The 15485-nt window shown below is 36.9% G+C and overlaps 1 protein-coding gene across 1 annotated transcript in view; it reads right to left on the bottom strand.

Annotated features, from left to right (window-relative positions):
* LOC148943048 (FERM domain-containing protein 4A-like) overlaps positions 1-15485 on the bottom strand; it is a 168184-nt gene that overhangs the window by 116701 nt on the left and 35998 nt on the right. The window contains exons 4-5 of the mRNA XM_089101957.1: positions 4678-4757; positions 2658-2741 (exon numbers count right to left, since the gene is read on the bottom strand). Coding sequence (XP_088958083.1) covers positions 2658-2741; positions 4678-4757 — 164 coding nt within the window. The remainder of the gene's footprint in view (positions 1-2657; positions 2742-4677; positions 4758-15485) is intronic.

The raw sequence follows: 15485 nt of genomic DNA, 5'->3' as shown, positions 1-15485 counted from the left end.
ATTCCAGCAAAGCGGAAGTATGTTAAACAAAAACTTCAAATAACGACAGAAACCCGAACAATCTTTCATCTGCCACTTTTAGACAGCGAATCCCAAAGTGACTAAATCTGCAGTGCGTGGGGCCAGGAAGCAATACAATTATACGAGAGCCCATTTTCTATAAAAAAAAAGGTACTTGTCAATTAGCTGGAACCCACGCAAGAATGCAAGTTTGGTTAATGCTAATGAAATAAAACAAAATATGACGAAAATATAATAGTTTCGAAACAAATTTGGAATATATATTTGCACATTAGGGGGTGGGGGGTAAAGCATAGCATATATTAAATACGTAACCCAACCTAACCTAGGTACCTTTTCCCCCTAAACCCCCCCCCCCCCCAAAAAAAAAGTTTAAATATTGTAAACGCACTGACAAACCTCGGTTTGCAATCCAATTCTCTATTGAAAGAAACCCGTTTGACTAGTTTCTTAAGCATCTTCCGTATACAATATATCGCGTGGGTTTCAGCTAATTGACAAGGACCAAAATTACTTTAGATCTGCAAGTTTGACATAAGTGGCGCAGAAACCTGATCGGGCGTGTTCTACCGTAAGTACATGAGCACTACGCTTATCTGGACCATCAAGGAGGCTTAGATAATTCAGCAGAGGAGAATCCATAACTATTGACTCTACAATAAAGTAGATTGTATATACTATAGATTCAATAACTAGTCTATAACAATGCAGTCTATTTGCCTCTGCCATCTTCGGTAGGCTGAGCCATGTTTGGATGAAACCAAAGATCAAACGACATACCAAAATGGAGATCCTTAGAGCCGAATGACACTGACTTTTAGAAGGCTGGGAGAGCGTTAGCCCTGCATTTGTTAGTGGTAATTGTTATTCATTTTATGCTTGACTTGATTATTTATTGCATTTTTTGTTCGTTTTGAGTCTCATTTATTCATTTACAGAAAATTGTGTTCGTTGTAATTTTGTATTATTAAACGATTCCCGTCATTGGTTTAATATAGCTCTTTGCCTCTCTTCCAAAAACTTCTTTAAAAAAAATCTAATTAATTTCTGTTCGTTTTCAATTGACATTATTTTTTTACTAGCTAATAAAAGTAATATGTGCAGTTTTTTTTATAGTATAAAATTTGTAGGTATGAATATATAATGAGTCGGAGGCAATAGGCTTGATATAGTCTGTGCACGATCTCGACTCTTGCTCATAGAAGAGTAACGCCAAGTTGTGACCAAGATGGGCCCAGGATTGACCAAAGTCTGCATTCAACTGGAGCTCCCAGGGACTTCTCGCTGTTCGGTTCTAAACCGGCTTTTGCGCTTTGTCTAGACTTTAAAGAATATGAACATTGCAGTTTGGAAAACTACAACGCTAAAAAACACCTATTGTATCGACATCTTCACCGACGAAAACAGACGCTTTGAACTGGACTTATTAGGAGGTTCAGTAACTTATATCCCAGGGGTAGGAAACATGAAATTGTGGGATATAACAGGAGGGAGGAATTGAATTCATGCCGGAATATCTACAAACAATTGAACATGCTGATGTTTCACCCTATGACTCTAAACAGCTATAGCGAAGGCAGGGAACAAGCAACAGTAAGAATTACATTTAATTGCAAACGAAAATGTTGCACAACGATATCTGCGGTTATAAGATAAATCAAAATTAGAATGGAATAAAGGAACGTGTTAATTTAGTGTCTGTGAAGGATATGACAATATGCAACGGAGCATGCATGGTTGTTGCTATATTATATAACACTGTAATTAAAACAAAAATATAATTTCTGGGGAAAAGCTGGAAAAGAAGTTGCTTTTGAATCTATAACGTCATGCAAAATTATATAAAATGATGAATGAATCCGAACAGCTAGAGAAAAAGGCATGGAAAAATGTTTAAGGTTATGATGAAAAGAATGAAGCGCAACGAAATCTACGGTTAGAAGGCATGCGACAACAAGCATCACTACGAATCACAAGTGAATATAATGGACAAAGAAATCTGCGCCTAGACAAAAATGTGACAGCAAGGATCAGATCGAACTGTAAACAAAATCTCGGTTGGAAAACAAACAATGGCGAAAATCCCAACGAATCCCAGGAGAATACAAGTCCTATATAATGCATGATTCTATGAAGGATAAACAGAACGAAGTAATTGAACTTCAAACTAAAGAATAATACGATAATTATGCTAATGATACAAGCTTGCCGCGTACCAAGAGGGATTATTTCACTTTAAATTAAAAAAAAAGAAACAGATTTAGAGAGAAACGAGTCCAGAGTCTAATAACAACATGGTAACATGGTCACTATGTATTAGCATGCTTGGTAACATTTTTCTAATGGCGTACCTTTGTAAGTCATTGTTAACTATTATAAAATTACCCTATCCCCCCCCCCTACACCCATTAACTCCCAGATAAATGCAGAGGTCATTATAACCGGAAAGTTTGTATATAAACGTTACCAGTGTCCAGGAAACGAAAAAAAATTCCTAATTTCTTGAAATTATTTTGTCTGCGTGTAAAGAAAAGGACTGTATTTAAAATCTATCGAATGCCAGAATAAAGATCTGTGTTTGTCAAACGAACAGCCTCTGAACACCAAGAACAAAATTACAACAAATTCTTACTTACCAATATTGGGTATGGATGTGTTCCTTCAAAACATTACTTGGTATTAGACAGTGCCTCCTTAGTGTGGATTTAGCCGAATCAAGGCTGTAAAAGAGTTTGAAAAGGTGCGATTAGTGGGATTAAAAATGAACAAAAAAAGAAAAATATTTCACTTGGATCCTGAAATTTGAAGAAAAGTGGTAACAACTATTTCTATACTTTTTTGACGCAAAATAAGTGTGCTGAGCTCCAGAAAAAAAAAGAAAAGATGACTTAAAGGGAAATGAAAAACAACAAGGAAAATTGAAGAAAAAAAAATATATTTGTAATGCGCACAAACAAAGACCAAATGAGGTCTAACTACTCAAAAGAAGAAAATAGAAAAAAAAGTTGAATCCACAGTGATTTTGAAAAATGAAAAAGCGTGCGAAATAAAAAGAAACTGTTAAAAGACTTAGAAAAGAGAAAAATAGACAATTTTACATAATATAAAACGAAGTTATTGAGTCCTATCTCAAAAAAGGGAATAAGAAGATAACCCGAAGGAAAAACAAAACAAAAAAACAAAGAAAAAAAAGAAAAGGGTATTTCCTTGTCGTTCTATATTTTCATTTGTAAAATACTTTCTTCTATCATATCAATTGACTAGCAGGTCTACTTATTCTCTTTAAAGGATTTCCACTTTAGGAAAGGGCTATACCTGACAAGTAAGGCTTAGTGCTCTTACCTGGCATATGACAAAAGTTGAATAACAGTCATGGGAACAAAGGAGAACACCACACTAGCTTTCTCTCATACAGCATACAAAAACTTGTGCGGAATTTTCTGAAGACAATGTTTATAATATGGTCTTGTAAGCATTTGGTCATGATCGTCTGGTGATTAGCACCACACGTTTGCTTCTGCTCGCTCCTCAACTATAGTAGCGCGCCTGTGCCTCCCAATAATAGTCCAGATAGTCCCAGCAAACCTAGCCGTCCAGCCCCGAAGCAGATGCCCTCTCCACTCCAGGTAAACCTTTCCACCCCTCAGAAATCAGGAATACAGTAACAAGGCTGAAGAACAATATGCTGCTAGTGTCTGTGGCCTAACCTCAGAGCTGCTAAAATATGTAGGCCCTATAATGCTCCTGATTCTTCACACCCTGTTCTCCTTAATCTGTCAAACTAAGATAGTTCCCAAAGATTGGCGGAAGGGTGTCATACCCTTGTGAAAAAGAAAAGACTCTAGAAGTGACTGCACCAACTACCACGGAATAACTCTACTATCAGTCCCTGGAAAACTTTCATTAATAGCCCTGCTCGATCAATGTCACAATATTACTTATAAAATATGGCAACCGGAGCAAGCTGGTTTTATGTCAGACCATTCAATATCGAGCAGATTTCACGATTCGACAAATAGTAGAAAAAGCTACAATGTCTGACAGAAAGCATTTATCGTATTCGTCAACTTATGTGCTGCGCTAGAGTCGGTTCATCGAGAGACTATGACAGATTCTAGAGTCGACTGGCCTCTGGCCTCCCTGAAAAATTCTAAATACTTTTCAAGGCTCTGCACCATGGCACAGAAAGCTGAGTTCAAGTAAGCGTCCGGCGTAGCCCGTTCTTTTAAATCACGACAAGAGTGCGCCAAGGATCTACAGAAGCCCAACATTGATTACATCATAGCAAAGACTGAAGCTTAGAGATCGAGCCATCTCAGAGGCTGATTTTGCTGATGATTAGCCATTCTGGTAGACTTCATGGAACGGTTGCTGGAAGCGCTCCGAATCCTAAAAGAAACTAGGTTAACTCCAAAAGCAGGACTGCAGATAAACTGGAGCAAAACCAAAATTAGGGCCATAGACCCATCTTGTCCTGCTGCCGATTCGTCGGTTAGCCTAGAAGCGCTGCTAGTATTGACATAATCCTGAAGTTCATCAACCTGGCAGGGTTTCACCCATGACAAGGTTTCAAACTAAATTTATAGAAGTATTATCGCTGAAAACGTTGAATTTGAAAAAAAGGAATATTTTTTTTAAGTGTAAAAATGCACTTACTCAGTAAAATCACCGTATGTAGCTTGCAGAGCCCAGGCACTCAAAGTGAAAGCAGTTTCTCTATCGACCTCAAATCGGCCCTGAAATCACGAATGGTTAATAAACAATGAAACAGAAAGCATAATCTATACATTTTTTTTATTATCATTGTTTATATTACAGAAAAACAGAGGACTATTTGTAAAAAATCTTAACTTAAATCGTAACTCGAGACTTTTCCCTAAGAAAAGCCAATCAGGTTTTAAAAAAAGCTGGGTTATTTGGCTTCTCTTTCTATCATGCGCTTAATTCAATAAGGTACATCAAAATCATTTTGCAAGCTTCAGCGTCTGCTAACCATCACAAAGACAAAGGGCTCATTAGCAAATTCTTTAAAGGGACTAACAATCATAAAGAGCTGTCGAGAATTTTTGGTTTGACTGTGAAATTTGATTAAATAAAACCGTGAAATTTTACGTCTTTTTTCAGCGGACTTGTCAATCCAAGCGGGTACCACCACAGGGAATTCCCAAAGTGCCTGAATTGCTGAAACGATAATTTCTTTGAGAAAATTTTTAGCATTTTTCTAGTAGGTGCAATTTTAGGAACTTTTCTTTCCTGAAATAAAAAAGAAAAATCTCTACTTAATCGAAAAAACAAATTCATACTTTTTGACGATACAAGTTTCATCAAAACGGAATATCTCTATCTCCAGCATAAAACACGAGAAGTTAAATGGTTTTTCTATGATTTCCTGGAAAATAGGAGTCAGCTCATAGTTTTCAGTCATTTGTTCGTATCTCCTATCTAAGCTGTACAAGTTACGGCAATACCACCCAAACAAATCTAAACAGTTTGATCACACAAGCTTAAAAAGTTCATAATTGACGAGATGGGGTGACCGTATCGCTTGAAGGAATAATGTGATTGCCTTGCGAGAAGGCGTCAGATTTTTTTTTTTTTTTTTTTTTAGGTCGTCCTCTAGGCATATTTTATGCTAATAAAAAATATCGTTTGCATAAAACACCTTTCATACAATGCATGACGTTATTACAAAATTAACCATGCATTTTTTGCTCTTTAAATGCATAAGAATATGGCTTCATTTACATGAAAAATGTTTTTCATGATTAAGGCTCTAAAGTATAGTCAGCCGAAGGGTGCACGTCCTGCCAATGATCCACCAAAATATTGCCATGCCCCACCAGTGGGGCCTGCGCCCCAAGTTGGGAATCACGGCATAGACTATCAGTTTGACAGATAATTAACCAGCCAATCTTTTGGCTAACTGCAAAAGATGGCGGAATTCCCCTCGAATGGCTGAATTCTATTTATTTCTATGAAGACAACTGATTAATTCTAATATATATTTTTGGCAATTTTTATTAATACTGTGAGGTCTAATCCTGTTCAACTTTTTTTTTTACTTATTTTCAGTTTCGAAAGAAAAAAGTCTGTAATTTAATCCAGCTTGGTCACTTTATAGAATCTAGCCTAGTGTAAAAAAAAACCTTAGTTCGACAAAAACATCATAACAAATTCTCAAGTTACAATTAAAATGGAAATATAAAAATAAAATACGATAAAACACAAAAACAGGTACGATTGTATATACAATCGTATCTAAACATAAGAACAATACGGTTGTATAGTAAAACAGAGACTTTAAACATACATCATAGCTTCGGTTAGTAAATATCAATGTAATTTCCACGATTTTCCTTTTCCAAAGGAACATCATTTAGAAGGGAAGATCACATCAAGTAGGGGATCCCTTCATTGATCGCCATTCTCGGTTTTACAACCCTCTGTAGATGGGGTAAAACCGGTCGTAGAAAGCTTGTCACCCCTTCAACACTCCATATACCAGGCCGACATGGTGTCATGGTTATTTAATAAAAACGCTCGAAAGGTAAATAATATATCAAATTACTTATATTTTATATAATAAAATGCTTTGAATAATCGTGGCTGATAAAAAGCAATGCATAGTAGAACTTTCCAGCTCCAAGACTGTCAAGCTTTAATTGTGCGCCTCAAAATCCAGATCGCTTAAACTAATTATTGCTTATTGCTGAAGACATAGACAATATCAGGCAATTTTGCAGTGACAAAATGGTAAAGGTTAGCTTTAAAATTTGACAACACTATCCCAGAACTCTTAGCAAAACTAGTTTAAAGATATAAGCCTTAATGTCTAAAAAAAAATCCGAATTTTTTTTAAAGCAGCGTTTTCGGCTCATTTAGGAATATACTGATTAAGATGAAATTTTATGTCACCTAATTTTATGTTTCTAACTCCTGGGATCTTCTGGAACTCCTAACAATTCCAGTTCAAAACGTCTGAATTCGTCAGCAACAATACAAGTATGACATTGTTTTTTAGTGTTCCAACGTTCTAAGTTATTAATTTCTAGAAAGCTGAACATTTTGATTTTTCAAAAATGTGACTCATAAAAGAAAAAATAATCCAAAAAGAGAAAATAAGAAACTAATCATCAATTTTAGCCCCCCCCCCCCCCCGTTCCCTCAAGTTAACACTTGAAGTCTACTTGGTCCTTTAACACTCTCCACAAAATCCAGAAATACTGCAAATACACTATGCTGATAATTTCATACCCCGGTGTGTTTATATTTAGCTTGAAAAAAGTTCAATTCCCATTTTAACTTATGGTGCAAAAAACATTGAGATGGATTTAAGACAACAATTTTAGCCCCTCGCCCCACACACACACACACACCTAAAACAAAAGATGAAGTTCCCTCCCCCCTCAAACATCCTGAAAGTTTGAACGTGTTCTCCCTTTGGTTGACTGAAGACAAAACATACATGCCTTCACATACACTCTTATGATGTACCTCTGCCTTCTCACCCGAGTCGCAGTTCAATGTCCAACTGCCTTCAACCCATCCCCCTAACACTCCTTGAAAGCTTCAAGTTGATATCCCAAATCGTTCCTGAGATATTGCAAATACGTTATTTTGACAGCCTGGCAACATGTGCTGTCATTTTATTTACTTTAATACATTGTGCATAGGTTAGGGTAACGTCCAATATGATTCGAACCCTAGAAAAGTGGGCAGAGGTTCGAAAGTTTTAACTTTTCGTTACAAAAAATCGAAAACGCGTCCTTTCCTATCGAGGACCGTCTGGTAATGCACACGCCCACCTATTCTGTGGTCTCCAGCTGGAAGAAAACTTTAATCTCAAAGAAGAAAAGATTTATGACCACATGTCTGAAAACATGCTTTAGCAGAGTGATGTCAGAGAAAAAATTAAGTTTTATAAAAGTCTCATTTTTAAGTCATTTGTTGTTTTTTCCAAGTTTTTCTTTTTGAATACGCCTGACTGGTTGGTGCCCAATGTAGGGGAGGGTGAATGGTCACATAACAGGTGCTAGAATTGCAGAAAATCTTGATTTTCCGGAAAAGGTTCGAGAGGTCCGCTTAGGTTCGAATTTTTTTCGCTCTCAGATCCATAGTTTTAGCAGTCTCTGGAAGGCTTAGATCAAAATTTTAATGAAAGAAAGTGATGAATTTAACATTTTCAGGCCAGTAGCAGGTACCAGTTCTCTTCTAGAGAAGTGGACTCTATTTGAAAAGTTTTGGACGGTTCGAAATGACAGAATTCAAACTCTTTATTGTCGTTTCGAACCGTTGCCGACAGGTTCGAAAAGGATTCGAATAAATACCGAACGATTTTACTTGAAAGAACAGCATTCCGGAAGGGTTTGAATCTCGGGTTCCTTTTTAAATTTGCTACATTGTTTTCTCTCCTTATCCTTGTGCTGAAACTCCTTTTTCACAATTTTCCTATCCTCAGCATAAAATAAGTGTTGTTAAGAATGTAGCCCAGTGAGGATTAAAAAAGATTGACCCACTTTGTGTGTAAAAGAAAACTTGCGTTAAAGGTTACTGAAAACGGATTTGACTTTGACTTTGCTGGATCTGTTTTTATTTCAGGCAAACTAGACTTGGAAGAGTTGCTGCCATTGGGGCCGCCAAGGAGGATGAAAAGGAACCAAAGTTTCCAGCCAAGGTTTATAACACCTACTAATGCTAAAGGATCAAAAGACGATAGCGACTGGGAAGAGGAAGTGAAACCTGAGAAAAAGCGAAAAGCAAAGCAGAAAAATTTGGCACCATGGAAATATGCCCTTGCCCGAAAAAAGCCAGTTCCAGGGAAATACGTTCTTACTCCCGTAGAAGATTCTGAGTCGGAATTCGACATGACAGCTGTCGAATGGGAAAACAACAAGGACACGGAACATGAAGATGTAAACTTTGCAGAGAGTACAGATGGAAGAGCTTCACAAGTGAAGGAGAAGAGAATGAAAAAGACACCAGCAACTGGACGAGAAGACTACAAAACTTATGAAAATTCCATCTTGAAGCAAGCTGTTGAAGATTACTTAATGAGACTGTCGGGGATGAAATTAATAGCGAAGAAGTACTCGATTCCTGTAACAACGTTGCATAACCATATAGTCAAGAAAAAGGAGGAGGGGTTCGAAGTAGAGAACGAGAAGAAACGAACGAGGGGCAAACTTCGAGGACCTTCTTATCTAGGTCAGGCTGAGGAAAAAAAACTCGAGCAGTTTATTTTGTGGAACCAGAGAACTGGTTTCCCATTATCAAACGCCAACCTGCTTAACACAGTGACAATTATGATGGAAAAACCAAACCACATTGCTTCATTAATGACTGGAAAACCGACCAAGCACTGATATTATTCCTTTCTGAAACGACATCTTGCCATCTCCAAACGAAAACTTGAGAATCTTCATGGAGGGCATTCTTCTGTAACCTGCAAAAAGATCAAAACTGGCGTCTCAACCATGAAAACTACTTGAACGAAAATGACTTGAAGAGTTTGTGGATCCAGCTGTTGACCCTCAAAGAATATGGAATGCAGATGAGACAAGTTTTCTGTTCCTTCCTCACGGAAAAAATGTTCTCGCGAAGTGGGGCAGCCGCCAAGTTATGCAGAACACAGGCGGAAAAGAGAAAATGAACCTTACCATTCTGTTTATGGTCAATGGCGCTGGTGAATATGCAAAGCCTTTTATTGTTTACAAGTACAAGTAGAGAAAAGTGCACAGGAATGTTGCGGACGCTTGTCCAGACTCCGTGTATGCCTCTGCGTCAGAGACTGTTTGGATGGGGGGCCCGAACTTTTGTGACAATCTGAGGTTCCTTACCTGAATCGAAACAACATCCAGAGACCTGTACTCATGTTTATTGACGGGCATGCCTCTCATATTACGATCAAACTGAGTGAACTATACGAAGAAGAACAAATTGAATTTTTAATACTGCCGCCAAATGCTACATTTATTCTGCAACCTCTCGATGTTGCCGTTTTTAGAAGCCTGAAGAAAAGATGGAAAGAATTTTTGAGGAAAAAAGACTTTGATCTCAGAGTCAGAGACCGCCAACCAAGGTTTGAAGTAACCAAAACAAGTTTTGCATCGGTGATAGTAGAATTCGTGCCAAACAATATGCACAGAGGCTATCAAAGGCGAATTCCTCGCTTGCGGTCTATACCCGTGGGACATAGCCGCGATCGACTTTGAGAAGCTTGCAGTGCGTGTTTAGTCACCTGACGACAATATTTTCGTCATCAACATCGACTATATTCAGCAAAAAAAAAAAAAAAATGGCAGTACTGCCTCAGATCAACTTGTTCAAGCTAAGGAGCGCAAGATAGGAGACGACAAAGTTGAATAGTTTTGGAATGTCGCCCGTATGTAGTTGAAACCAAAGCTGGAAGATGAGCGCCTCCTCAAGATTTGGATTAAAATGACAGGGCAGAAGGCTTTAGAATCACAGGAAACATCTAGTCAAACTGGTTGATCCTCCCCGCCTAGTCAAAAAGAAGACGGATCTACCTCATCCACCTTACCAGGTTGTGAGACGGAAACCTAGTCTAACTTGCAAACTGAGACAGAAACCTGGCCTACTTCATCCGTCTCCCAAACCTTGGCAAATGAAACAGTGACCGAACCCCCGAACTCACCAGTCAGTCAAGAAGAAGACCTTGATACTAGTCTTCTCACCTTTGTTAATAACTTCCAAGTTCCAGAGCCAGAAATCCCTGTGGACGAGATCTTCAAAGGTGGCAGTGCTGAAGACAGCGATGACAACGCTTCATCAAGCTACACCAAAGCCTGATGGCACACTCCTCAAAAGTTGGCTCCTCAGCTCGCAGAATGTCTTGGACTGCCGTTAACTCCAGTGAATACTGCCGAGAGGAGGCGAGTATTTCATCAACATCTTACGAACGAAGACTTTCAAGACCAGAAGAACGAAAAGCAGAAGCAGCCGTCTAAGCGTCGCAGTATGTCAGCCAGGAGTACAGAAGCCGAGTCTTCATCCGTCCAGTTAAACATATTGCTTAGCGACTTGATTTCAGACACCGTCCGAGTAAGAAAGGCGGTCCCAGAGCCAGTCAAAGTTTAGCTGGAAAAGTACTATCCAGTTTGGTTCAGTAGAAAGAAAGGCGAAAAGGGTTGGTTTATTTGTCGAGTGATAGGCTTCCCCGACGAAGGATAAGTCGAGCTTAAATTCTTGAAAGTGGTTGAACTTTAAAGAAAAAGTCCTCACGTGGCCTAAGATCGACGACATTGCTGTCGAATGAAAATCAAGCTTAAGACGAAAAAAATATTTTCCTATTGAAGTACAAATGAAACTTAAAACGAATAGAAATTAAATAAACAGTCAATGCAAACAAACATACAATAGATATTAATGTAAATTAATAAATAAATCTTAAAACGAGTGAAACTTAAATTGAATATGCAAATTAAGCTTGAAACAAACAAAAATCACCACAAACAAGAGTTTGGGTATGATCTCCTTCGCTCACTGTAAAAGTCTAAAACCTACTGCGTCATTGGCGCTTTACTGAAAACTATATGAGTCTTGAACAGTCTTGGAAAATATAAACAACATCAAATTGAATATTTGATGTATAATGATATTAATTGTTGAAAAATCCATCAACTCAAGAATTTATTTCACTGTAATTGTATTTTTATTTTCAATGCTGTAAGAACTGAAAAAGAAAGTATTTGCAATATAATCCGTTTGCAGTTAAGCGCCAATGACGCAGTAGTCTTTTGGTTTTTATTTACAGTTAGGAAAGGAGGCAGTATCAAACACTTGTTTGTAGTGAAACTAAGTTTGTCTTTAACAACTGTAAAAAGAGCTAGTAAATTAAACTGATTATTTGATGTATAATGAGATTAATTGCTGAAAGCTCATCAGGTCAAAATGTTACTATAATTTTAATATTTATTTTCAGAGATAAGTACAAAAGAAAATATTTGTCACAAAATTGGTTTTCAGTAAAGTGCCAATGACGCAGTAGGTGTTAGACTTTTACAGTAAGAGAAGGGGGTCATGACCAAACTCTTGTTTGTGGTGATTTGTGTTTGTTTCAAGCTTAATTTGCATATTCAATTTAAGTTTCCCTGGTTTTAAGATTTATTTATTAATTTACATTAATATCTATTGTATGTTTGTTTGCATTGACTGTTTATTTAATTTCTATTCGTTTTAAGTTTCATTTGTACTCCAATAGGAAAATATTTTTTTCGTCTTAAGGTTGATTTTCATATTCAATCTAAGCATTACTCGCTTTAAGATCTATTTATTCATTTATATCATTACTTATTGTATGTTTTTGCTATGATTTTTTATTTAATTTCTGTTCGTTTTGGCTTTCATTTATTCTTTAATGGTAATTTCTGGTCGTTTTGAGTTTGAATTTTAAAAGGTATTTGTATCTGCTGAGCTTAAGTTTAAAATGGCCTTTACTTTCCTTTGAAAAACTTATTTTTTCGGAAAGTTTTTTTTAATTAATTCACAAAAAGTACTAAGAAGTTTCTACTTCATCCCCAAAACCGTTAACAAGATACTGCATTATGATATATCAATAGGCCTACCAAGACAGAAAAAGGTATCTTTTGAACTACCACTCCCCTTCCCCAGGTCAAAATTTGAGATTCACTTAATCCCTCCCACACTAGGGGTGAAGACTAGTTGCTCTCAAATGACGTTCGGCGATTCAAAGGGAAGTAGAATTTTCCGTTTCTAATCTAGAGAGCCTCCTATCAAGTTGCTATGACCCCCCTTCTATGAGAAGTAGTTAGGGAGAAAAGTTTTTTGGCCCTACAGTAAAATTAAAACAGAGATAAAGACACACACATGAAAAACATTTACTTAGGCTTTTAATTATTAACTTTACAGTTTTGTGGGATAACGCTAGATGGGTGTTTTTGCTCTTGTTTTTTCTAAGAGTTAACCTTCCTAAGTTTTATCTCATCAGATTCCATTGCTCTGTACAAAACAAAATAAGGTACCATACACGGGAGTATTTTTGTTCGGGGGGGGAGGCGGGGGGTACAAAAACTTTAAAAAAATCGATTATGTGCATTTTTGTTATGGTTTCACGAGTCGGACAAAAATTTCGGGAAAAGAGTTCAAACCCGCTAAAGGATACGGCCTTGGTACCATAGCATATCTTTGATTCAACCAACAAAAGATGACATTTTTACCATCTATTGACTATTTTTAGAAAGAAGGAGGGGTATTCGACCATTCGCCAACCATAGTCATTCACAGATCAAGAACAAGCGGATAGTTTACAAACAAGATAATAAAGTAATTTATGTTTTAACCTGAGAATAAAGTGCTCAATTTAAACCGGGTTAATTAAAACCAAATGGGTTGGTCTGTCTGAATACTAGCAAGCATTGTTAATAACTTAGTTAAGAATCAATTGATGGTAATAGGCCACAAATTACCTATACCAAAATAGCTTAAAGCAGCCTTTAACGATTCAATAATTTAGTTTCCCACACACTAATCGAATTAGCAGAACCTTTATGAGCATTAGTCCTTGTCCTTCATTTCAATAAGATAGCTTCAGGCAAACAAATCAGCCCCCCCCCCTCTTAATTCGGATGCAGTTTTTACATTAAATTCGTTCTATTTTATATTTTTACACTCCTATTAAGATAACCCCCCCCCCCAAAAAAAAAAAAAATATGAGGCCTAAAACCATTACTGATATGTTAATCACAGAGGGGTGAGTGGCTGCAGTTTGATTTTGAACGGTTTTAGTTTTACTTACATTTATAAGTATCTATAAAAAAAGCACTAAAATTATGACTAGCCACAGTTCTAGCAGAAATAAAGAACCCTGAATGCGTAAATAAACAGATCCTTCGCAGATATATTATAACTAAACATTAGCCAAATATTGATGTTTTCCATGATATTTTGTTTCCCCATGATTTAAAACAGATGGTCGTAGAAAGAACTCTACAGAGGGAGTGAAAGCAGCCGAAGGTAGCCTTTTATCTCCTTCAACACTCCGCGTAACCCTATGTGTACTCACAATCTGACATGGAATCGTATATATGCTTCAAGATAGTCATTTTAATCAAAACGCTTGAAAGGTAAAAAGTGCCCCAAGGACAACATGACAAGTGCAGCCCCATGGATAATTTTCCGAATTATGCAAGGATTCATAAAAGCATTTGATAGTGAAACCAAAGCGATGAGTCTCGTGTATCTTTCCTTCTTCCAAGTCCTTATCATGTAAAACGGTTGTTCATAAAACTTCTCACTCGATCGCATCCTAATTGCTCTGGTGCCCATAAAAGGTTTAAGCCGATCAAAGGGAAACCCAATACCCCTTCAACACCCCAAGAACATCCAGGACAGTCCGTAGCCTCACATGACACTCGGATAAAAAAAAATCTCAGTGGCCATTTAATTACATAGTCGAAATGTCCAAAAATGTGCTTGTAAGAGTAAAACGATACGTGTAGTCCGAATGGAGAGGGCCTCAAATTATGAGAAAAGCCCATATGAAACCAGTGGCTTAAATAGATACATTTCAAATAAAGGTTGAAACATTAAGCTTTGCTAAAACATAGTAGACAGAGATTCTATACATCAGAGATGAAACAAACAGTAGTCACTCATCAGTGGTCATACAAGTATTTTTGGTCGAGTTGGGGCCCGAAACGAGGCCCCATCCTGACTGCAGTTAAGCCCCTATAGTCCTTTAGTCAATGGTGTGCACGCTACGGTTTCAATCCCCTTTGGTCACCAAGTACCTTTGACCAACGGGAAATCATAATGATGATTTTACAATGCATATACGCAAGAGACTGATCTAATACACTTTAAACTTATAGGATAAGTTTGTTTGCTTGAGTTTGACGGGTTGCACCTATTTGGGATAAAATTTTCTCAAGATTAATTTGTGACATTTATTTAAATTTACTATTTCAAAAGGCTATATTTTTTTACTCTTTCTAAATATGAAAAAATACGGTGGCAACACCACCTTTAGTGTTGCAAACCTCAATGTCTTGAGGTTTGAGCGGTGGCAACATCATCTTTAGTTATGGTCAATGGTGTGGTATGTTCGTTTGACCCGGGCTACGTTATTCGGAACAATTAAGATTGTCTCAGAACTTATTTCTTCATTCATAGGAATTGTTGTTTGTTAAGATCTAATACATACATCCTAATTTTATAAGAAACGAATTTATGCTCTTCTTTTTTTCTTTTCGTATTATTACATTACAAATTAATATAAATTAGTTTACATTTACCTTAGTATTTCCTTCCGTATGATTCTTTTTCACGGAAGTTAGAGAAAAATGTTTAATTCTTATGATAAAAGAACCAAATTCTAAATATGAGTTTTTTGTAGTGATCAAAAATAAAATTATAGAACAATTTCCAAGAATAAAACATTACACCAGAGAAAATAAAATACGTGATCCTCGGAAAAAGACCCGACT

Source organism: Artemia sp. Qi Xiang Cuo, chromosome 16, assembly GCF_049724085.1.
Source record: "Artemia sp. Qi Xiang Cuo chromosome 16, ASM4972408v1, whole genome shotgun sequence".
Lineage (NCBI taxonomy): Eukaryota > Metazoa > Arthropoda > Branchiopoda > Anostraca > Artemiidae > Artemia > Artemia sp. Qi Xiang Cuo.
This window is presented reverse-complemented; position numbering and strand designations above follow the sequence as displayed.